At 44.0% G+C, this 24,187-nt stretch overlaps 1 protein-coding gene across 1 annotated transcript in view; it reads right to left on the reverse strand.

The window, feature by feature from the left end:
* The window catches only part of LOC147882660 (uncharacterized), a 36,830-nt gene extending 18,876 nt beyond the window's left edge, over positions 1–17,954 (reverse strand). The window contains exons 1-7 of the mRNA XM_087400591.1: positions 17,569–17,954; positions 4,970–5,034; positions 4,812–4,886; positions 4,580–4,664; positions 4,241–4,311; positions 4,016–4,117; positions 3,796–3,885 (exon numbers count right to left, since the gene is read on the reverse strand). Of these exons, the coding sequence (XP_087256717.1) occupies positions 3,796–3,885; positions 4,016–4,117; positions 4,241–4,311; positions 4,580–4,664; positions 4,812–4,886; positions 4,970–5,034; positions 17,569–17,623 (543 nt within the window). The 5' untranslated portion in view covers positions 17,624–17,954. The remainder of the gene's footprint in view (positions 1–3,795; positions 3,886–4,015; positions 4,118–4,240; positions 4,312–4,579; positions 4,665–4,811; positions 4,887–4,969; positions 5,035–17,568) is intronic.
* Between the last annotated feature and the right edge of the window lie 6,233 nt (positions 17,955–24,187).

Consider the following 24,187-nt stretch of genomic DNA (forward strand, 5'->3'; position numbering starts at 1 on the left):
TCGGCCCTTATAGGGCAGTGAGTTGGCCTGCATGATCCAGCCGACTGGAGGAGGGTGAGGGGCTGTATATAGGCCCCCCCTCGCTCCTTGTTAGAGCATCTTGAGGAGCAGATCATCACATCTTTGCGGGGCCGGGCAGAAGAGCAGAGCCAGGCCAGTTGTGCACCTGAGGAGCAGGGTAGTGGAGCAGTTCATCCACTCCCTTGTGCTCCCTTCCACTTGGTTGCTGAGCTGTGTGTTCCCGAGCTCTCGAGCAGCCTGTTGTTTCCAAGGTTTTCCCCGGTTTTCCCCCGGTTGTAGCAGGGTTTTCTCCAGAGATCACTTGCAGTTCTCTTGTGCCTTTCTCTCTCCTCTCCTTCTCAGTGTGCGTGTGAGGAGTGCTATCTCTCTCTTTTTCCGTTCATTTCCGCTGCACTTCTCATATGGTATCAGAGCCACGGTTGGCTTGAGACCCAAGAAGCGGAGGGAGTGTTGAACCAACACATAGAGAGAAGGATTAGGGTGCTGTTTGGAGGTGTCTTTGAGGAGCACGGGCGAGGAGTGGACTGTTTGGGTGACCAACAAAGGGCTGACTTTGAAGGGTGTTTTCAGATCAGAGAGGAGGTGTTTCCAAGGGATGGAAAGCGAGGTGTGAAGGTACATTGGGCTGACAGCCCCTTCATCCTCTTATTTCGCCTTCTCCTTTTCTTCGTCCTTCAGTATCCTTGTATCCCATCCATCTTCTCTTTCAGTTCATCGTCCTCTTCACTCTAACATGGCGCCTTTGTCCAAGATGGCAGAGAACAAGACTAGAATTCTAGTGTTGCCCACGTTCCCGGTTGACCGGCAGTTAGATGGGCTCAATTACGGCATCTAGCGGGTAATGATGGAGTCTGTGTTACAATCATACGACCTGGCAGCTTTCATCTTGATGGGTGTTGCCCAACCAGACCCCCTGATGAAAGACCTTGGCATCCTAGAGCAGGAGGAGGTCGAGACCCCGTCTCAGCTCTGGGACCGTGCTAATGCCAGGGTAGGATCATTTATATTTCTTAACTGTACTCTTCAGGTGATTAATCACGTGAAGCACATGGCACTGGCCAAAAGTATATGGGAGCATTTGGCGTCCATGTATAACCGAACATCCCCCATGAAGAGGGTCTTACTGGACCAAATGAGGTTGTTGGATCCCAAGAAGTCTTCATCGATGCGGGACCACATCAAGTTACAAGAACTTCAGCTAGGCGGGGAAGCAGATTTCATCAGAGGACATGGCCATTACTCTACTATCCCAGTGCTCCTCCCAGTACAGAGCCTTCTATTCATCCTTGATCACCAGTGGTAGGGGAATCAGTTGACTTGGGAGGAATTGGTCTCCATGGTGCTTGGACTAGAAGGAGCGCTTCGTCGATCGTACCTACGACAGTCATCATGAGGCTTTGATAGCTGATCAAAAAGGAAAAAATCAATTGACAGCTGAGGAATGAGAAGCTCCCAAGGCATCCCGTACGTGTGACCCATGTGGCCAAAAAAGTCATTATTGGTGTCAATGTCCCCAAAGGAACGCAGAGGAGTCCAATAACCAGGTGGTCCAATAGTGTGACTGTTGCAACCACGTATACTCCAGCCTTCTAGAAGCACGAGGCAAGCGCTGCCAACATGCTTTCTGGATCCAGACGGATGATTGCTTGCTTGTCTGTGGCAGCTGGACCTGCCGATCTGATGCACCAAGCATGGGTTCATTTATCGAGGCAGGCTATCAGGCAAGACTCGAGCCAAGAGGAGTTGTTCCCATTGACTCAGGTGGCAGCTTGTTACCAATTTCTATTTTGTTTGGACGTTATAACCTGGCAGATCCAGAGGGGGTCTCCTAGTGTTTTGTTGCAGCTATTGTTTGATGCTGCTAGAGATCCGGATGGGTCTATAGATTGCCAGTGCGGGAACCCAAACACAATTGATTGATCCTTGTGAGCTATTATATATCCGTTGTCATTGGAGCACTGAAGTTCATTTATCTGGCGATAGTGTACCAGTTTGGACTTGAGAGGGGGCTTCAGAGGGGACTATCTAGCTCTCAGATACAGGTGCCCATGCAAGGAAGCAAACCTTGCACCGGAGGTAGTACCAGTTGGATTATAGTTCCAGGATCCTCTGTTGGCGTGATGTACCAGTAGTTGGTACTGGGCAAGGATGGGGAATGTATACCATAGTATACGATTATGTAGTCTATAAGAGTGGAATTTGTTATCCCAAATGATAAAGACACAAGGTGTCAATGGTCATATGAGTGTTGGGATAGTCCAAGTATGGCAGATCTAGGGATTTAGAAGACTCACACGCTTTTGAAAAGACAATTCTTCTGGCTTGGTATGAATATGGACGTCCAAGACTATGTTGTCAAGTGCCGGAGGTGTTAAGTTAATAAGGCAAAACATCTTAAGTTAGGCGGTTTGATGCACCTATCAGAGATTCCATCCAGCAAATGGGATAGTATCTCTATAGTATTATTGATTTTACGAAGAACGCATAGAAGTAATGACTGTGTGTGAATAATAGTTGATTAATTGACTAAGTTGGCTCATTCATTCCAACCAAAAAAAAAGTGAAACCCCTTGAGTTGGCACAATTGTATGTCGAAGAAGTTTTCCAGTTATAGGTTTATTACCCACCGGTATTGTTAGCAACCGAAATAGTAAGTTTTAAGCTAAATTTGAACACATCTAAGTATCCACAGTCACATGGTCAAACAAAACGTGTCAATCAAACTCTAGAAGACATGTAGTGTGCCTATGTTAGTAAATGGCAAACAAATCAGGAAGACCGTCATCCAATTTTAGAGTTTGCCAAGCATTCAGCTCCAAACAAGGGAAGGATTGGCCAAATAATTTCTCCAGTACGTGCATCAAATGTTGAGGCATGCCCAAGAAAGTGAGAAAGAGTTTCTTTGTGAGTAGTCGAGTGCTCTAAAACTGTAATGATTGGTAAATGTTCCAAGTTGCCTCCGAGGAAATGTGGTCCATTCACAATACTTGAGCTTGCTCACCATATGGCATTACTAGAAGGATGTAGATTGCATCCAATATTTCATGTTAGTCATTTGATAAAGCAACTGCATCTTGTAGGAGAAGAACTTCTCATAGAATTGATTAAACCTCAAGTGCTTCCACATGAACCAAAAAGAATTCTTGAAATTAAAGAAAAGCGTACATGTTATGTTGTTATTCAAGAATATTTAGTAATGGGGAAAGATCATTCAGAAAAAAAAAAACTACATGAAAGAGTGTAAGCAAAATCAAAAAACCGTTTCCTAACATTATTGTCAAGCATGTCAACTCTTCTTAAGGGGAGGAGATGTTACATCTATTATAAGATGTAGTATTACCCCTATGGGGAACACCTTAGGTTAGGAAGATGGAAACTAGACAGTGGCCATTGGTTAGTAGGGTTAAAATGGCCCAAGCCCTACTAGTGCCTAGTCAGAACAGTTAGGATAGTTAGGACTAGTCCTAAGTCCTAGGTGCAATAGATGTCCTAATTGAGCTAGTGCATAATTAAAGGGGACCGCTGTACATCTAGGGGCTTCTAATGAGAGAAGCTCTGTAAACGACTAGCTAGGTTAGGTGGTGCATTATGTGTACTGCAGTGAGAGCTTGGTGGAATCGTAAAATTGATCCACGAGTGTTTGGACTAGACTCATTCGATGTGCTCCTTAGCGGTCTTCTCATGGAGTTTTCAATAATGCTAAGGAGCTTCGCATCAACGCAACACTTCTGCTTCAAGAAGGAGATGAAAGAAAAAGTGACTTCCATAACTGACCTCATTTTTTAGCTCCCCTTGCAGTTGAATATTTTCATCCATATTGCTGGAAAGATTATCCAATCTTGCACTTAAATGCCGCTTTGTTGCCTGCATCAGAAAATACACATCAGATTCCACACAATTACAAGCCTACAAGTTTGCAACAACATATCCTAGGAAACTTTTGGGTCCAAAGGAATAGCAGTACAAGCCTGGCAATCATTGTTCTACTACATACCGAAAGTGCAGTCGTAACTTGCTCTAGCTGCTTTGAGACACTTGCAACAGCGTTTGACATACTGCGCCTTGTCACGTACATCAAATCGGAAAGGGAGCATCCCTGAATTGAACGTCCATTCATTAGAGGCAGCCACCTGCATCTAAGCTTATCTTTGAAGAAAATATGGATCACATTTAATCAGTGAAAAACTATTTAAAAAAAGGGGGGGGAAACAAGACTCACCTTCCATCGGAGATAACCATAGCCAGTTGCACCAATAAGCAATACAGGAACACCCACAGAAATAAAAGCTCCTAAAGAGAGAACAAAATACAGTATGACTAAAGTCACCAACAACAGCTATTGAAATCAAAAATTCGCAGACAGCTTTGTAGTCCTTCCAACCATGATAAGCCTATATCCTGTCGGATTATAAAAAACAAAGGTGATTGGACAAGAAAAAAAAGCATCTACATTCTCTAGAGTCACAGACTACGAGAATCTATTCAAGTAAGAGTCAAACTATAAGGCAATTAGCTCATAACAGAGAACCAAACTAAAAGTGTCTAGCGATAATCTTACCATTAGCTTTGGAACTCCCTGTCACAAGTGTAATTGACGATCTTTCAGATGCTAGATGGCTCAATTCCTGCCTCAATCTATTAATCTGCATTCATCATGCGCCCCAACAAATGAGAAAATGTTGACTACAATAAATCCTTCACATCCCAGCCCATTCGCCAAGACTGACAACAATTTACACATTCTGGTATTCAGGCCCTGCCAAAAACATAATCGATTGTTGTAATCATACCTGAGCTAAAAGATTCGGATCAACCGAACTCTGTCTGGAGGACTCGCTTTCATTCTTCAAATGTTTCACAAGAACCTGCAGCATAACATCAGCTAAGGCAAGCACTTGCTGAAAGCATTGCTGATTCTCAAGACTTACTCAGTAATGACTATACACACCTTGTATGTATCATCAAGAAAATCTGATAGACTACCATTTTTCAGCAGTATGGAACCTGCTACACCTGAAAACATCATAGAACATCCCGTCACAACACTGAGAGAGATTTACAAAAACTATAAATAGCCAAAATATCCACAATGCACACTTTTAGACATATCGCTATTAAAGGGAAGCAAAAATCTAGAGGAATGATTGAAAGGCACTTCTACAGAGTAAGCCCTGCACACCCTTCTAGGTTTTCGCTTGACATGTTAAGCCATAGATTGAAAAAAGATCTCAGGTTTGGTCTACAACTTGGCATAATATACATAAAACGAAATATGTTTCACAAGAGTCTATATATACCTTCATAAGATTAGAATATATCCAATCTTACAAAGTAAATTTTTACTTTTTAATTTTTTTCACAAGAGTCTACTCCAAAAGCTCCAAGGCACAAATTTTAATACACTACATGCTATGATGCTCGTATGCAATCACAACCAAAAAGTATATGCAGCTCCAGAGCCAAAAATCCATCTATTTTTCCAGTCATCCATTTGTGAACAGGGCAACATTCTAAATTTTTACCCCTCCTGGGGTGACTACAAGACAAACATTATGAAGGCTTTGTCAACAACTATCTCCAGTGTGCATAATCTGCAGATCCACTGCTCTCTAGGTATGCCTGCGGCTCTCCCTGCCTCGATCCCCAGCTGCTGATGTGATGAGACCCGCATTTGACCAATAGCAATCCTCAAGCATGTGATACTCCTCTGTCCTCAAGGTACTGGGGTCTGATGATGAGTCCCTCCCCCGATACTCTCCAAAAATGGTCACGGTAGAACTGGACCTTGGTGGGGAACTCCCAGTCCTCGCCCGAAGTCCGAGATGTATAGAGCTGGAGGAGATCTAACCGAATGATGCGGTTAATCTCATCACGAGGGAGCGACTCGGGTAGTGCGCCCATGCTGTACTAGAAGGGGACAACCAGTCCATTTGGATACCGTGTGGCAGGCAAACCATGCGGAGATGCATGCATACCGTATATCAGTCCCGCTCCCTACTAGTCATATGGAAAACTCTAGTGCCAGCCTCAGTAGTCTGCCACGAGGTAGGGTCCATACTTTGTGGAGGTAAGTCGCTGTCTGAAAGATGGCATCAACCTGGAGAGGTGTCATGGTGAACACCGCCTCTACTATCTTAGGCTTACTCCAATTCATCTTGGAACCAATAACCACCTATAGCCGCTCAAATCTCTTCCACTCTGCTGCCGAGAGGTCACTCCTCTAGAAAGGTGCTGTGTAAATGGCCGTTGGTCTCGCTAGGGTATCGAAAAGCTAGCTCTTCGTTGGCGGGTCCTAAAAGTGAGCTTGAAAGCACTACCTCTCTAGTCGAGCCAAGGCTCCCTATCCATGTGAGAATTGAGCATTGGTTGCATGTGTCATGCTATAAACTGGCCTTGTGAAGACTGCCCCCAAATATGTGTAGGATTGTACTATCACTACTGGCTCACCTTGATAAGTGAAGCTATGTCGGTGTAGCATAGCATGTGAGGTATCGAAGATCATGACCTTGGTCTTCCCAAGGTTTGACTGTCGAGTCTCTCTCCTTGCGAAATACCTCTAGTGCCTCCAAATGCTTCTGCAACCCCTTTGCTAAAGATCAGTATCATCAAGTCAGCCAGCAGTGATCCCTTGCCTCCTAGGCGCTCAATGATGTGATGTCATCCATGTAGAGCCGAAGAGGGTAGGTGAAAGAGGGCATCCTTGCTTCACTCTGATGGTACCTCCTGAAGCCCGAACTCTCCCTCTGACGGACTCGTATAGACTCGTGACCTCCAAATCAAGACCTCTCGGATCTCCATCTCCTCAAACCTCCTAATCATACGAGATCGTGGGACAATGTTGAACGCCTTCCGAAAGTCTACAAAGCAAACATAGACTTTCTAGTGCCTCGATTTTGCCTCCTCGATGATGGCCCTCAAGGTGAAGATTGGTTAAGGGTGGAGTGTTGTCGTCGGAAGCATGCCTACCCTAGAGACCGCTGCCCATGAGACTCTGTGACTATTGATCTCCCTCTCTAGTACCGACCCATAGATCTTGGCGACCAGAGTGTGGCCAATCATAAGGGTGCGATAATCCCCATTGTCGATGGGGTCTCCTGCTTTGTGTATTGGCACAATGGTGGTAGTCCTCCAAGTAGATGGGAAACCGTGGCATACAGCATGGTTGAACATCTTTGCTAATATCGGAGCTAGGACCTCCTACTCATGTGCGAAATACTATGTCCGTAGTCCCTCATGATCTTGAGCTCTCCAATTATGAAGTCAGCGGAGCGTACCTTGAACATTCTGTGTAGTGAGCTGGAGATGGAGAGCACCCCCTGGCATCATCCATGGCAGAGCCGACAGCTTCATGGCTTGGTACGAGGATGGGGGCATGTGAGAACAGCCACGCACCCCTCTATGGACTGAGCAGTCCCCATAACTATTCCCCTCTACCTCTCCTGAGCAGGCGAACTCAAAAGCAAGGCCCTCACTCTACCTTTCAAGGGCGGGCAGACCCACAACCAAGGCCCTCACTCTATGATACAGGGGGTGTCAGAACACCCCCTCTCAGCTCCTGGATCATGGATCATCCTGAGGGAGCTGGAATGGTCCCCAAGCAGTCATTGGGCCAAGGGCTTGGTGAAGATGTCCGCCTTGTTATCATCTGTCTTGCAATAGATAAGTTGGACCACATCAGCGAGCACCTTCTTTCTAGTACTAAATCTCAATATGCTTGGTTTGTGCGTGGAACACCAGCTTACAAGCATGTGCAATGCAACTCTAATTGTCACTGTGAATGACTGTGGGGACATCTGTGGTGGGAACCTAATCTCTTCAAGTAAACGGCGAAGCCAAACAACCTCACAAGTAGCAGAAGAAGCAGCACAATACTCAGCCTCTGTCAAAGACAAGGCTACAATGGGCTACAATGGATCATACTTAAATAGTTTGGTACTGGGGTCCATGGGTAATGAGATGGTGCGACACTCTCTCGTGTGAAAAGCTTCCATAAGCTCCTGAGAATACCGCTTCTGTGACAAAAGTGGCCTCCGTGGCTCTCCCAGATCTCCAAACCCAAGAAGAAGTGCAAGAGCCCGATCTCAAAGGCTTCAGAAAGCACAGCCTTTGTCTCAAATATATGAGCTATGTGACTACCTGTGACGAACAAGTCATGAACATACAAAATGATGAGGGAAGTAAGACCATCATGTCGGAAGATGTACAGATTCGATCAGCTCGAGATCTTTTAGTATAAAAACCCATCCATCTTTTCGTTCCAGGCTTGGGGAGCATGCTTGAGCCCGTATTAGAGCTTTCTTCAACTAGTCAACCATCCCTGCTGACTTGGTAAAGCCTAGAGGTTGTTTCACGTAGATCTCTTTGTTCAGATCACCATTGAGAAAGGCAGATTTGACATCCATCTAGTAAATTGGCCATTGTTCATGAGCAGCAACCGCTAAGATCATCCAAAGAGTGGCCATCCTCGTAGTAGGAGCAAAGGTGTATCATAATCGATCCCAGGTTGCTGCGAGTACCTTTGGCCACAAGATGGGCTTTATGTTTATCCACAGTACCATCTGATGAGTACTTGGTCTTGTAGACCCATTTGACACCAATGGCTGAACGGCGCTTGGGTCGGGGCACAACTCACTCCAGCTCCATGGCCATCTTCTAGTGCATTTGGTAAAGTGCTTCCTGGACAATCGAGGGTTCTTTGTCTTTGAGAATGCGGGACATGAAGTAGTAGTTAAACTGTATCGAGCCTGCTTCTAGAATCTTCTCCTTATTCCGGTGGGATCTACGTGAACCGTCCTCTTCTCGAAGCCATGAAGAGGGAATATCTGTTATGTTTGAGTCACGCAGAGTTTCAATCAACCATCCAGGTACTTTCTGATAGCCGAACCTTGGACTTTCCCCTGCTACCTAAGAAGGTGGGGAATCATCTGGATCACTATCCAGGTCACTCTCTGTTTGAGGATTGGGGACAGTATAGAGAAACGATAGAGAAACCATAGGGTTTGCAGTGGAGCGATCAGAAAATAGACAATACTCAGATACAACTGAAGAACGGAACTCAGAAAACATAGTGCCTGTCGGTAATATGAAAAACTGAATACAAGAACCTCAAGCCGTCGTGTCTGAAGGACCGTGGCTGAGGTGAATCAGAAAGATGATTCCATGTAGAGAGACAGTAGAAAAGATAGCAGTAGAGGGAGCGTAACGCAGTCCTCCATGTAGCTCAATGATGACGAGGATGATGGGAGCTGGAGCTGCCCTAGGAAATGGCTGAAACCAGCATGCTCTGAGGAAGGAACCTTCAGGCTATCTGGAATAGCAATATGATGAAGAAAAGGAGCTGATCTGGGGCAGAAGGAGCTGTTCTGTAGCAGAGGAGCAGAAGGGGACAGATCTGGAGTAGGATGGGACAGATCTGGAGTAGAAGGAGCTGATCTGGAGAAGAGGAGCAGAAGGGGACAGATCTGGAGCAGGATGGGACAGATCTGGAGTAGAAGGATCTGATCTGGAGAAGAGGAGCAGAAGTTGAGGGCAGATCTTGGAGTAGAGGATGGAGCAGCCAGGAGGCATGAAGGAAAGGCAGAAGAGGAGGCAGCAGAGGAGGCAGAAGTGGAGAGGAGAGGTAGATGGAGCAGGCGGGCCTGCAGCAAAAGATGGAGGAGATGAGGAGCAGCTGCAGGTCCTGTCCTGTCCACGGAAGTGTGAGGGCAGAGGCCTTTTATAGGCCAGACCCAGCTGGTCGGCCAGCTGGTCGGTTGGGTCTGCCAGCTGGTCGGTGGGCCTGCCAGCTGGTCGGCCAACTGGTCGGCCAGACCAGCTGGACTTTCTGGCCATTTGTTTGGCTGAGAGAGCTGGCCTTTTGGCTGGCCTGTGAGCTATTTGATTGCCCCGTAAATTGGGGATTGCTCAGTTGCTGAATAACCCCTCTCAATTGCCAATTTTGAGGGGCAAACATTGTGTGCTTGGAGCTTCGTGTAGGGATGTCAATGGTGGTGCTGACTATCCCTGTGAAATGCCCAATAGAAGATCACAAGAGGAGTGCCCTTGCAAGGGAATTGTTCACTTCCTCAAGTGTTGTAGTTACACGTATGATACCAGATAGAAATAAGAACACTGTGAAGCTTGAGAGAATAAGCCACCCCCTCTCACCGCCGAAAGGTGGAGAAAAGTGCAAAGGGAAAGAACAAATTTGTCGTAGCAGGACTGATAATCCAGAGAGGTCGGAGCTGGACAGTGAGCCAGTGTGTGTCCGATCTTGGACCTCGGGAGAGAGGAGTCTATCCCCGCCTCCATGCAGGTAGAAGATTCGAAACAACAGACATCTAGACACATGTGAACAGAAAGGGTCCCGCCTAGGGAGAACTTGTAGATCCTGGAAGTCGATGCCGATGGAGGTAGAGGTGAAGTATCATGACCCCCTCTTTCGAAGGAATGGGGAGTGTCAAGCCAGAAACCTATAAAAGGAGGGAGGGATGGTAGTAGAAAATGGAGTTCTGAAAGGGAGGGAGGGATGGAAGTAGAAGATGGAGTTCTCTCCCTTAGTGCGCAGCAGAATGAAGAGGAAACTGATATGTTCATAGGAGTGATGCTCCCTGTACCTATGGCATCCATGAAGAAGCAGGATCTTTAGATCACCTGAGATCTGGGGTCTTTAGATCACCATGGCTCTGATACCATATAGAGAAACGATAGAGAAACCATAGGGTTTGCAGTGGAGCGATCAGAAAATAGACAATACTCAGATACAACTGAAGAACGGAACTCAGAAAACATAGTGCCTGTCGGTAATATGAAAAACTGAATACAAGAACCTCAAGCCGTCGTGTCTGAAGGACCGTGGCTGAGGTGAATCAGAAAGATGATTCCATGTAGAGAGACAGTAGAAAAGATAGCAGCAGAGGGAGCGTAACGCAGTCCTCCATGTAGCTCAATGATGACGAGGATGATGGGAGCTGGAGCTGCCCTAGGAAATGGCTGAAACCAGCATGCTCTGAGGAAGGAACCTTCAGGCTATCTGGAATAGCAATATGATGAAGAAAAGGAGCTGCAGAAGGAGCTGTTCTGTAGCAGAGGAGCAGAAGGGGACAGATCTGGAGTAGGATGGGACAGATCTGGAGTAGAAGGAGCTGATCTGGAGAAGAGGAGCAGAAGGGGACAGATCTGGAGCAGGATGGGACAGATCTGGAGTAGAAGGATCTGATCTGGAGAAGAGGAGCAGAAGTTGAGGGCAGATCTTGGAGTAGAGGATGGAGCAGCCAGGAGGCATGAAGGAAAGGCAGAAGAGGAGGCAGCAGAGGAGGCAGAAGTGGAGAGGAGAGGTAGATGGAGCAGGCGGGCCTGCAGCAAAAGATGGAGGAGATGAGGAGCAGCTGCAGGTCCTGTCCTGTCCACGGAAGTGTGAGGGCAGAGGCCTTTTATAGGCCAGACCCAGCTGGTCGGCCAGCTGGTCGGTTGGGTCTGCCAGCTGGTCGGTGGGCCTGCCAGCTGGTCGGCCAACTGGTCGGCCAGACCAGCTGGACTTTCTGGCCATTTGTTTGGCTGAGAGAGCTGGCCTTTTGGCTGGCCTGTGAGCTATTTGATTGCCCCGTAAATTGGGGATTGCTCAGTTGCTGAATAGACAGCTGCTGGTACTTGAGAAGGTTCAGCAACAAGATCATCACCACTATCTTCATCAATTGATTCGATAATAAGGGGTGGCTCTAATTCAATCATGTAGAGGGAATCTGTTCATCAAATATAACATCCCTACTAAGGACAATCTCCTGCCGTGAAGAGTCATACAACCTATAGCATGTTCGCTAGGAGTTGTAACCCATAAATATCATCTAGGTGGACTTAACACCGAGGTAGTCAAAAATCCGAGCGGCTTGAAGCAAGCCAATCAAAAAGGCAAGCCACAAAAAGCGAGCCAAGACCAAGTTGCCCTGGCTAATAGTGAACTATTTAAGTCGTCCATCATCGAGGACCAATGCATCCTCTATTCTTTTTCTCGGGTACCATTTCTTCCTCACATTTTATGTTACTACTTTAGAATGATCCAAAAACCATTTGTACTCCATTTCAACGATATTTTCTATGGTCCCTTCTTTCTCTCTCATCTAGAGTTTTGGTGATTCAAAAGTCATTTTGGGGGTTTTCACGCATTCCAAACGCATAGGTGATGTCAAAATTCACAAATTCTACACCAATTTTTCGTGAGGTCTTCTGCAAAGACATTCGAGCAATTGACTTCCTCAGATTTCATCACTCAATTTTCCTGCTTGGCTCGCTTTTCACAGCTCGCTCTTGGCTCGCTTTTTGGTAATCCTCCTTAACATCCAGCTTCTCGCTTTGTTTCTTGGGAGGCATCACATCCTAATGTGCAGAAATAGGATACATCTGGCTTCTTTACAAAATAAGCCTCGAAGAGAGTAACCTTTGGTTATGGACTGCTGTGGCTGTGGCCTTGGCACAGAGGAACCGAGGAACCTCTCGGTGGGCAACATGGTTCGAGGCATTTCTACCACAGTTCGGTTTTTCTGCTCAACTATCTCTGCTTCAAAGGCAGTGCCAGTATTTGCAAATTCCCGCTGAATGCCCTCATCACACAGAATTCCTCAAAGCCGTGGGAACAAAACTCTCCACCTTCATCAGACCTTAGGGTTTTAACATGGAAGTCAGACTCATTTTCCACAAGAGCACACCATTCCTAGAATCAAGAGTAAGCTAGAGCCTTCTGAGGCAGAAAATAGATCCACATGAACCTACTACAATCAGGTTGGGAACTGTCATAGGTCCACACAGATCTACGTGGACCAGCTCCAAAAGAATAAAAGCCTGCCGTGAGGCCTGCTTTGGAAACGTGTCCCATTGTTACTTCCCTCGAATACAGGAACGACACTGACCATCTACTCGTGGGCAGCTCGAAGAAGTGCTTCAACATTCAAGTGACCAAAACGGAATTGCCACAGGTCACCTTGAAGGGAGGATGTGATTGAGGACAGAGTGGACAAGGTATAAATCCCATGACTCACGGTACACCAGCTGAACTACCTAGCTGGTAGCTTTATTCCTAACCTCCATAGAGCGTTCATCGAACAGAACAGTGGTACCAAGCCGGAAGGTCTCATAAACACACAGTGGATTGAAACCAAGAGAGGGAACAAACAGTACCATAGAAGAGTGCATCCCTTCTTTGCCATCAAGGATAATGTCAAGGCTGCCTTTGCCACAAACTTTTATATATACCTTTGCCACGAACTTTGATGACAAAATTGTCGATGATACAAACATTTTCCACAAAATCATGAAGTCCTTTTCATCCTGCCACTAGTAATCAATGATGGATAGAAGGCAGTGTACTGAGAAATTAAATGAGAGAGCAAGATAATGGCCATATCCTCATAGGGAATCTCCTTCCCCGCTTGAAGAATCTCATGTTGAGTTCCTGGAGCTTATTGATATGCTCCTGCATCGATGAAGACTTGGCAGGATCCACTACGCGCATCTAAACTTCTAGAGAAACCCTCTTCATGGGGGAAGTCTTATTGTACAAGGATGCCAGGTGCTCCCATATGCTTTTGGCTATCATACTTTACATGATTTATGACTTCAGGAGTACAGTTCAGAAAGACGAAAGAACGTACCCATGCATTGACTATCCTAGAGCTGAGCAAATTCCTGGCCTCCTGATGATCTAGGATCCCTAAGGCCTTTGCAAGGGGTTAGGGGGTCTGGCGTTTTGACACCCACTAGAATGAAGTCTGCTAAGTCATAGGACTGCCATCATAACATGCCAAACACCATAATTATTCTCGTCCAATTGATGATCTACCGGGCAAGTGGGTAATACCGGTATCTTCACCTTATTCTCTGCCATCTCTTACAGGGTAGCCATTTGGACAGAAGTGGAATGAACGGAGAAAGTCGAGAGGGAGGGTAAGAGAAAGGTGTTGAAGAAGTGAAAGGAAAGCATGAAGCTGAACACGAAATGAGAGAATGCTTGCTTGCTTATGGAATGAAGAAAGGTGAGGTCCATACGTAGGCACCTCTACATGAGCCACCAAGCTCCACAATCATCTCCTAAATCATCTCCTCAATCAGCTCCTAGAATCTCTCAATCATCCTATGTGGCATCTACCACCACCTAACAGTGCTTATGGGCACCTAACTATGCCTCTAGCACACACACATAGAACCCAAGGTGTGCCTGAGGCATACACCTTGAGATATCCCATCAAAAGGGGTATGAAGGAAAAAGGAAGAGCGGAGAGCAAGAGGCAGAGAGGCTCGTAGAGAACTCTTCCTCCATGCTCCTTTAATCTGGCCATAACACATACCACCTCTCAATCTGAAAACAACCTTTCAAAAAAAGGCCCTTTTCTATACTCCCAAACAGCCCATACCTTCTCTTCGCAAATCCTTCGTAGCTTGCTGGTTCCAAGCCCTTTCCATAGCACAGGTCTTCTTAGCCAACCTTTGGCTCTGATATCATGTGAGAAGAGCAGCGGAGCTAAACAACAATGGAGAGAGAGAGAGAGAGAGAGAGAGAGAGAGAGAGAGAGAGAACTACTCAAGACTGAACTGGAACAAGAGAGACTTGCAAAAGTATAAAGCCCTTCCACTACTAGGGGAAAACCTCTACTCTAAGGTGCATCGGTTGCTGAACTCTGAGAGAATGGGGGAGAGGGACCCTATACACAGGGTCTCCCCTGCCCGCCATAACAAAGAATCCATTACAAGAACGAGAAGATCTAGTATGCCTTCAAGAAATGAAATCAATGCGTGAGAACTTGCCCAAAGCCAGAGAGGATATCCCATATAATAGCAGCTCTATTCAGTCACGTTTTGCTCCCTCACATATAAAATTTCTTCAAACACAGTATTGGCAGGACTTTGGTGTGTTCCTCCAACACTTAGCTTTTCTTCACCTTCTTAGCCATGTTTACGGAAGGACGAGGGAAGGATGTGGCCCTCCTCATCTATAGATGGCAGCTAGGACAAGACTTGCAGATTCTAACCCCCATGCAGTTTCAAAAGTGCGACTTAAAAACACCTCTGGATTTTCCAAGTAGGTGTATTTCCAACTAACATACTTCTTCTCTAGCTCTGTGGATAATCTTGTAGGGGCCACAATACTTGTGGGCCAGCTTAGTGTTGGTGTTTTCCATAAAATGGAGCCTTGAGGCATGCAATGGCCATTCTTATGGAAGTGCATGATGTTCAGATTTCCATTAGTTATACTTACTCTCCAAGCCTCTTTACATACTTTTCTGTGATAGAAGCCTCCATTTTTCTTGTTTAGCCCTTCCATTGTTTGAGACTTGCCATTCTTTTGTTATTACAGCCCTTCCTTGGAGCCTTGCTTGAGGTAGAGGTGTTCCCTCTGCTTGCTTTACAACTTCATAGCTATGAGGGCATTCGTCGTATCACGGCCCACAGATTTGCTGCTGTAAATAAGCCATTTTTGCATTAGGCTGCATGCGTTCAACACGCGTTTTGGACTACAAGGTGTCCTAACAATCAAACGCCTAGTTTGACATTTATTTCCACAGCATCTGCAATGACTCGACTAGTAGCACATTTGAGGCGGAGCACGAGGACCTCCTAGTTTAGTAGATCTTTCACCCCTACCGGATAAATATCGGGACTCTACAAAAGGATGCTTCAAAAAGTAGAACGCATCACTTCATCCAAGCTCTTAGAGAAAATGGCAAATGTCCTCCGAGTGTATTAATTGGCCTCGTCACATTTAGCCTTTCTCGTGGGATGTACCTACAAATCCTTTGTATTAATTGGCCTGTTCACATAACGTGGGATGCACCTACAAATCCTTAGTACACGCCTATACGTCCGCGGTTACTTAATCCTAACGACTTCATAGTCAGATGACTAATATTCCGACTGCTGCGAGAAAACAAAACACCCAAAAACCCTATGGTGTAGAAGTCTTCCTCAAAAGATCAGTCATATACCTAGATGAAATCCAGGAACATTCCCACACTCATCCTCTAAAAACACAACATAGTGCAGTTTCAGTCTCACGAGAGTCACTCATAAGAGTGAAAACCATAAACTCCATCACGCATAGCAGGGACCAGCTACTATGACATCCCCACTGACGTCATTAGCGCCTAACAATGGGTGTAGACCATAGTATAAAAGTATGCTCTCACACATACAAATTCACACACCCACACATACTTGAGCATCCATTTATACAAAGTCTTCGTACTGAGTTTCTGTCGGCACTCCGGAGGTGAAGGGCAAACTCAGCCATAACGAAGGCTAGCACTAAAGGAGAAGGCTAATCAAAAAGTAGTCAAAATCTCTTCATTCAAGCTACAACTGCTTGTGAAGTCTAAACGATTTCATTTTAGTCTCTCCCAAACGAGCATCTAAATCTAAATCTAGCTGATAGGGCAATGCACCATTTAAGATAGAAAGAGTTATCGCAATACTAGCAAGCCACAACTTGGACGAAAACTTCACAAGGTGAAATTTGCATGTCCGCTAATATGGCAGAAGCATATACCTAGATGAATCCAGGAACATTCCCAAACTCATCCTCTAAAAACACAACATAGTACAGTTTCAATCTCACAAGAGTCACTCATAAGAGTGAAAACTATAAACTCCATCACGCATAGCAGGGACCAGCTACTACGACATCCCCACTGACGTCATCAGCGCCTAACAGTGGGTGTAGACCATAGTATAAAAGTATGCTCTCACACATACAAATCCACACACCCACACATACTTGAGCATCCATTTATACAAAGTCTTCGTACTGAGTTTCTGTCGGCAATCCGGAGGTGAAGGGCAAACTCAGCCATGACGAAGGCTAGCACTAAAGGAGAAGGCTAATCAAAAAGTAGTCAAAATCTCTTCATTCAAGCTACAACTGCTTGTGAAGTCTAAACGATTTCATTTTAGTCTCTCCCAAACAAGCATCTGAATCTAAATTTAGCTGATAGGGCAACGCACCATTTAAGATAGAAAGAGTTATCACAATACCAGCAGGCCGCAACTTGGACGAAAACTTCACAAGGTGAAATCTGCATGTCCGCTAATACAGCAGAAGCATATACCTAGATGAATCCAGGAACATTTCCAAACTCATCCTCTAAAAACACAACATAGTGCAGTTTCAATCTCACGAGAGTCACTCATAAGAGTGAAAACCATAAACTCCATGACGCATAGCAGGGACCAGCTCAAAAGATCAGTCATGACTACATATAATCACCGCGGGTCTCTACACGATCTGAGAGAAGGGAGGACAACGTGACCAAGTCAATAGACGTATAAATAAAAAAATTTATATCATCAGCTCGTCAGGAAAATGCCCACCAGATTATCACAATTAAGATCAAGCTCGAAGATTCCATCTTAACCGGATCAAATGATTAAAGTAAATAAATGTAAGACGTAGAACAAAAAAGTTTGTAGTTCAGAAGAATATTTTACGAAGAGTAACAATTCGCAGTAGAGACACATTTCTTTACATCAATGACGCTAATTCCAAATGCAAGACATAAAGCGATGCTTAAAATCATGCGCACTCACTTGCTCCTACAATGAGCAGAATCTTTGAGGCTGCAAGGCCAGCATGAACCGCCATTGCCAAGGCCGCGGGACTCTTCAGAAGCGCCACTGCAGGTACATAACAGCGGAACCAATGTGGAAGCAGGTGCGAATGATGGAGACCTCGAACGGTTGGAATGTTAGGAGAAAATCATGAGGAGACCTGCGAAATTGGGAGGGGGCAGAGCTGAATGGAGAGGGAGGTATCGATTTGGAGTGGCTAGGGTATGGCGATGGGAAATTCTGAGCGATTGCAATCAACAAAGATGAAGAAGAGAATCACCAAAAGATGAAGATTGAAGAAGCCGATGAAGAAAAAGCACCTGATTTTATTTGTGCTGCAATAGTGGCCCTCATAAAAGGGTCTGCTAAACCCTCCCAATTGCTTTGCTTTCACAAAACACTCTTTATTCAAACTTCAACGTTGTCTCTCGTGGCTCACTTCCATTCACACATGTCCCCCCCTCCCTTTACATTTTCTCGCCCTAAGAAGGCTTTCACACCCGTCCTACCCCACCACATAAGCACTCGGCGTGAGCGTGTGAGTTATCAGTAGTAGGCAAGAGTGTTGCTGCTCAAGCGGGGGGAGCCTAAGAATCATCCTATACACAAGAGTCCACTACAACCAATGAAGACTGGCACCGACTTGACAAGGTCTTCAAACCCCATCTTGTATAAACTGCATTGGCATCCTAGTCACGCCCGTCAGAGCCATGCACATCCGCGTCAATGCAACCAATCAGACGTCAAGTGCAGGATTCAAGTCCCAATCGGACGACTTTACCACTTGGGCCAGCCCTTTTTGGTATAATCCAATTGCAGCGAGCTCGCAAAATTAAGGCGCCCACAGATGGTGATTTGGAAACTTCTATTAAGCATTTTAAAATGCTCAGTAAACATGGCTAAATCGCCACTTTTTAGGGGCTACAAATGTGTCCTTATTTTTTAGGAATGCTTTTGGGTGGTTCTTACAAATTGAGAGTTTCCAAAAAATTTAGGTAGTATGGATGATGCACTTGCAAGATAGAAACCACAAAAATACCAAAATTTGAGGGTTCATTTGCAGGTATGATGCCCAACCAGTGGCCATTTAGCCACTTTGACCAAGCATTTCAAAACGCTTAGTAAGAGTGGCCAAATGGCCATTTTTTAGGGGGTTTGGCTTAGGCATCATACATGCAAATAAATCTTAGGTCAAACTGCCTATTTTCTCTAGAGACTTCCAATTTCCCATTGATGGCATACATATATGATTTATATCTGAGCTCTATACACACATATATTTATATATCTACACATACATATATCTATATATAGATACCTTTGTGTGTGTGTGTGTGTGTGTGTGTGTGAAACAATGTATACACATATCTATATATATGTACATATATAGGTACATATATTTATATATACAACTATATCTTTACACACACACACACAATAATTTTGATTGAAAAATGTATCTTACACACACTGACACTTATTTCTTTACACACACACACACATCTATACTTCCCCACTGTGAATTATTCTTTTATGTACCCCGTGAAATCTCTCCTTTACACTCTCTTTTTGACCACACCCCACACACTAAGGCCACTAATCCTCCCATACCTCTGCTAATCCCTTCTCAACCCATGCACTCATTCGGTCCTTACTCCACGCGTGACTTAAACTTCACTTGTGACTAAAAATTTCTTTAATTATCTAAGAATCCATATGGTTGTCTATATTCCTAGGTGAAGCTATAATAAGCCAGGGGAAATAGGCATTACCTATCTACCCAAACGTAAATATGATGTTCTAAAACCTAAGTGTGTTTGGATGGTGGTAGGTAAGTGGGACCCAACCTAGGAACCTGGACTACCTGAGGATTCGACATCTTTTTTTAATATTGTGGTTGTCAAACTCAATATTATTCAAAATTCTTCATTTTGGTCGAAAATTTTGCAAACTCTTGTTGTTGCATTTTTCAACTAAACCTTTTTTCCTTATATGTTTCTCTTTTTGTAGTTTTTATCCAATTGATGGGATTAATTGAATGGCTCAATTATTGATGGGACTTTTTAATCTACGCACACACACACGTATGCATGTACGCATGCACATAGATAGAGAGAGAGAAGGGGGGGCGGGGGGCAAGAGCGAGGGAGAGAGAGAGAGAGAGAGAGAGAGAGAGAGAGAGAGAGAGAGAGAGAGAGAGAGAGAGAGGGAGGGAGGGAGGGAGGGAGGGGGAGAGAGAGAGACAGAGAGAGAGAGAGAGAGAGAGAGAGAGAGAGAGAGAGAGAGATGTATTTCTATATGTATAGATATAATGACATATCTCTTTATTTATTGTTAACTAAAAAAAGGTCATTGGGAGACCAACAATAAGTGTCTAACAATTTTGTAGATTGATGTTTAACCTCTTGCTTTGGTTCTCTAAATTTTTGGGATTTTTTGCATCCATCTTGCAACTGCATCGACAAATTTCCGTAGAAACTCACAATTTGTGGGAACCACCTTAAAAAGAAAGGCTTTTGCAGGTATGAAGAAAGTGGTCATTTTGGGTAGTTGCACTGAGCTTAAGTTAAAATGCTTAGTGAAAGTGCCCAATGACCATTCTTTAGGGCGAACTTAGCTTGGGCATCGTACCGATAAATGTACCCGTGTTTCTTGGGATTTTTGGCAAATTTCCCTAGAAACTCACAATTTCTAGGATCCACCCTAAAAAACAAATCCCAAGAAACAAGGGTACATTTGTCGGTATGATGCCTATGCCAAACCCCCCTAAAAGTGGTCATTTGGGAACTTTCATGTGGAAGTGCACAAATAAGCACTCATTCTAGTATAGGCATCATACCTACAAGTACACCCTAAATTTTTGGGATTTTTGGCATCTATCAAATTTTTATAGAAACTCACAATTTGTAGGAAGAACCTTTTAAAAATACAAAAAATGAGGGTGCATTTGTAGGTACGATGCCCAGACTAGACCCAAAAAAGTGGCAATTTTGCACTTAGTGAAAGTTCCCAAATGATCACTTTTTGGGGGTTCTAGCCTAAGCATCATCCTTGCAAATGCACCTTAACTTTTTGGGATTTTTTGGCATCATCTTGCATCATCCATCTTACAATTGCACCGTCCAAATTACCAAATTTTCACACCAAATAAATCCCCAAAAGATTAGGGTGCATTTGTAGGTATGATGCCTTGGCTAGACTCCCAAAAAAGTGGTCATTGGGGCACTTTCACTAGCCTTTTAACTATTCTAGCCTTTTAACTATTTTGGCCTGGGCATCATACCTCTAAGGGCATCGTAAATTTTTGGGATTTTTTGGCATCCATCTTGCAACTACATCATACCAATTGCCTCCCACAAGCACTCAATTTTCAAAAACAACCCAAAAAAATCCCAAAACATCCAGGTGCATTTGTAGGTATGGTGCACCGATGGCTAGACCCCAAACGTGGTCATTTGGGCACTTTCACTAAGCTAATTTTTATGGATTTTGTAGAATTCAAAAATGGATTGTAGCATTAGATCCGATAAAGTTCTGGAGGCTTATTGTTTCCCTCCAATTGATGACATGCCCTATTAATGTAGATAGGGAAAGATAAAGTATTCTATATTAAAATGTATACATAGTTAAAGACATATATGTCGAGATATATAAAAATATTAAAATATAGATATAAATGTGTGTGTGTTCGTGCGTGCATGCATGCATGCATGTGTGTGTGTGCACGCACACGTGCGTGTGTGCGTGCATGCATGTGTGTGTGTGTGTGGAGAGAGAGAGAGAGAGAGAGAGAGAGAGAGAGAGAGAGAGAGAGAGAGAGAGAGAGAGAGGGAGGGAGGGAGGTCTTTCATCATGTTCTTGCATGCAAGAAAATGTAGGTTAAAGTGCCCATATCTTTGGTGCCATAATTGAGAATATGTATGTGCAAGCATACATACACTCTCTAACCAGGGTTTATGACCTCCAATTTGTAAAAATTTCATCTCTCAATCCTTGTCCAATGGTCTCTTTTTGAGTGAAAAAGAGCAGCATATGATCATCGAAGAAGGTCCAAATATTTTGATTAACACATTATATGACTAACAGTACATTCATGGCAAGCCTTGGCACATAACAAACATTACAAAAATAAACTTTGCCTTCCCATTTGAAAGTTGAATTGGTAGGTCACCAAGTCCTTTGAAGTAGATGATTGCCTCCTAAATGGAGATTTGGAGCTCCCTTGACTAGATCAAGTGTCTTGAACTAGGTCACACCTACAACACATGTGTTGTGATGCACCAAGGTCTTTGCATGACCTATGTGTGACAATTGGTATCATCGTTGTTGCACAACACATCTCCCTTGAGCTTTCACCCCTTTTTGACCCAGCAAAAGCATAGTCAATCCTTTTGCATGTGTCCTGCATGGATTCTTACCATTGTTGCTCTAGGATTGGACTTGCTATAAAAATTTTTGCCAATATGAGCCAACTTGCGCATTCATAGAAGTTATTTTTTCTCTTTGCAAATGGGTTTTGCTTAGCAAAAGACAATTTTCTCTATTGGCTTTGATTTTTCTTGTTCTATCTAGGCTTGGACGTAGAACTCTCACCATTCTATGCATTCATTTGAGGCTTCTTGCCCCGTGGAGCTGCATAGCATATTGTGCATCTTCTCCACTAGTGCACCTTCAGCATGGTCATCCTTCAATCAATTTTCTTGCTCCTCCTCTTGGATCAATAGGCTTATCAATACATCTAACTTGATAGCCATGCCTTTGGCAATCATTGCCACCCTAAGACTCTCATAATGTGGGGGTACCCATTCAACAAACTCTGGGTCTTCCATTTCAAATCCATTCTTATTCAATGTATCTTTGAGGACCTTCATCTTGTTTAGATATTCCACCAAGGCATCACCTTGTTCCATATGAGGGTTTACCAATTGTTTCTTTAAATTAAGATGAGTGACTGATGTGTTGTCCTCATAAATGTAGTCCATACCTCAGATGCATATGTCAAATGCATTACTTGGGCAAACACTGCATTTTTGAGGCATGTGGTGAACACATCCATTTCTTTGGCATTAATCTCATCATAGGCATCCTTCTATGCTTGTGGGGCATTCTTAGAGCTGGCACTTTTCCACCAACAAAAGTGCCCACAACTTTTGATTGAAAAAGAGAGATTTGATTTAGCATTTCCAAATGTGGAAGTTGTTCTATCAAACACTAAGGTGTCTGACACACAAATTTCTCCCATGCATATCATCCTGGTGATGACTAAGTCACCCCAGACTCCAAGCAAGAGTTTTTGAGTGAAAAAGAAATCACCACCAAAATCAATCAAGTGCTTTGTGTGCCCATTAGTGCAGAAAGTTACTTGAGCATGGTGTAAGTCCACCTCATCAAACTCTAGATGCCCATATCTACAACCCACAATACTGACATTACATGATTTATCCATGGTGATTACATAGTCAATATCCTTCTCCTACAAGCTCCATAAAAGCAGAAGCATGAGTGCAAATTGAGAAGAGAGAGAGCAAGAAAGAGAAATAAATCAAGAAACCCAATGAAAATAAGCTCCAATACATCATAGAGTGTGCTTCTATTTCTTGTGCACTATGATGTACCAAAGAAATAAACTCCAATACATCAGCTAAAAATGCCACGTTGGCACTCCAAATGCACTCTTTCCATCTCCTTCACAAATGTGCCATCCATCCACACCTTCCACCTTGGCCCGGCAAGCATCCAAAGCAAGTCTTTTTTCTATTTGGCTCTGTTTAGTGAATTGCCCAAATTGTTTTTGGTACCTTTGTCTCCACCACCATAGTCTGGCTACCTACTTCATCTTGAGCATGTGCGTGTGCTGCTTTTGGTTGCCTTCCTCCAAGACCTCATTTGGATCTTCATGTATAGGACATTTTTTGCAAACATTGTGTGGATTGTTGCATGAATGCTCTATTTTTGTGAGGTCACACCATTTCTTGCATTGAAGAAATTTTCAAGTCAACTAATCACTTTCTCAAAGATGACCCTATACCTCTTCCATAAAAGCATTCTGTCATATTAGCCATCCCAGGGCCACATCTAAATCTAATTCCTTTCATATGTGCATTATATCTTACATTTTGAAGGAATTCCAAGGGCAAAATCATCCCTATAGCCTCAAACAATGAGATTTGATCCTTATATCCCCCTCTTGACCTCATGCTTGCATGCCTAGCCTTGAAAAGATTGGTGGTAGGAACAAACACACCAAATTCATCTTGTGAAACAAACCAAGAACCCCAATGAAAATCTCTTGTATCCCACCAAGCTAACCAAGTTTCCAATGCTAGAATCTCACCTTGCATAGCATGGCTAGCATGCAAAAAAATATTGAGCTCATTCTTGCAAACCATGATAGCATTCTCAGATGGGGTATTTCTCCATTTCCTACACATAGCTAGCCTGTAAGAGTGCATCTCAAGCTTGATACAGCTTGCCAACATAGCTTTAAAAAAGTATTTTTTTTCAAAGACCCCTTTTGAAAAGGAGCTCCTAATTGGTCACTCTTACTAACCTCACCATAGAAATAAAATAGCCTAAAATGGACGATCATTCTCTAAAT

The sequence above is a fragment of the Dipteris shenzhenensis genome, chromosome 29, assembly GCF_047967505.1.
Source record: "Dipteris shenzhenensis isolate YYH24624 ecotype China chromosome 29, Dip_SZ_1.0, whole genome shotgun sequence".
Classification (NCBI taxonomy): Eukaryota; Viridiplantae; Streptophyta; class Polypodiopsida; order Gleicheniales; family Dipteridaceae; genus Dipteris; species Dipteris shenzhenensis.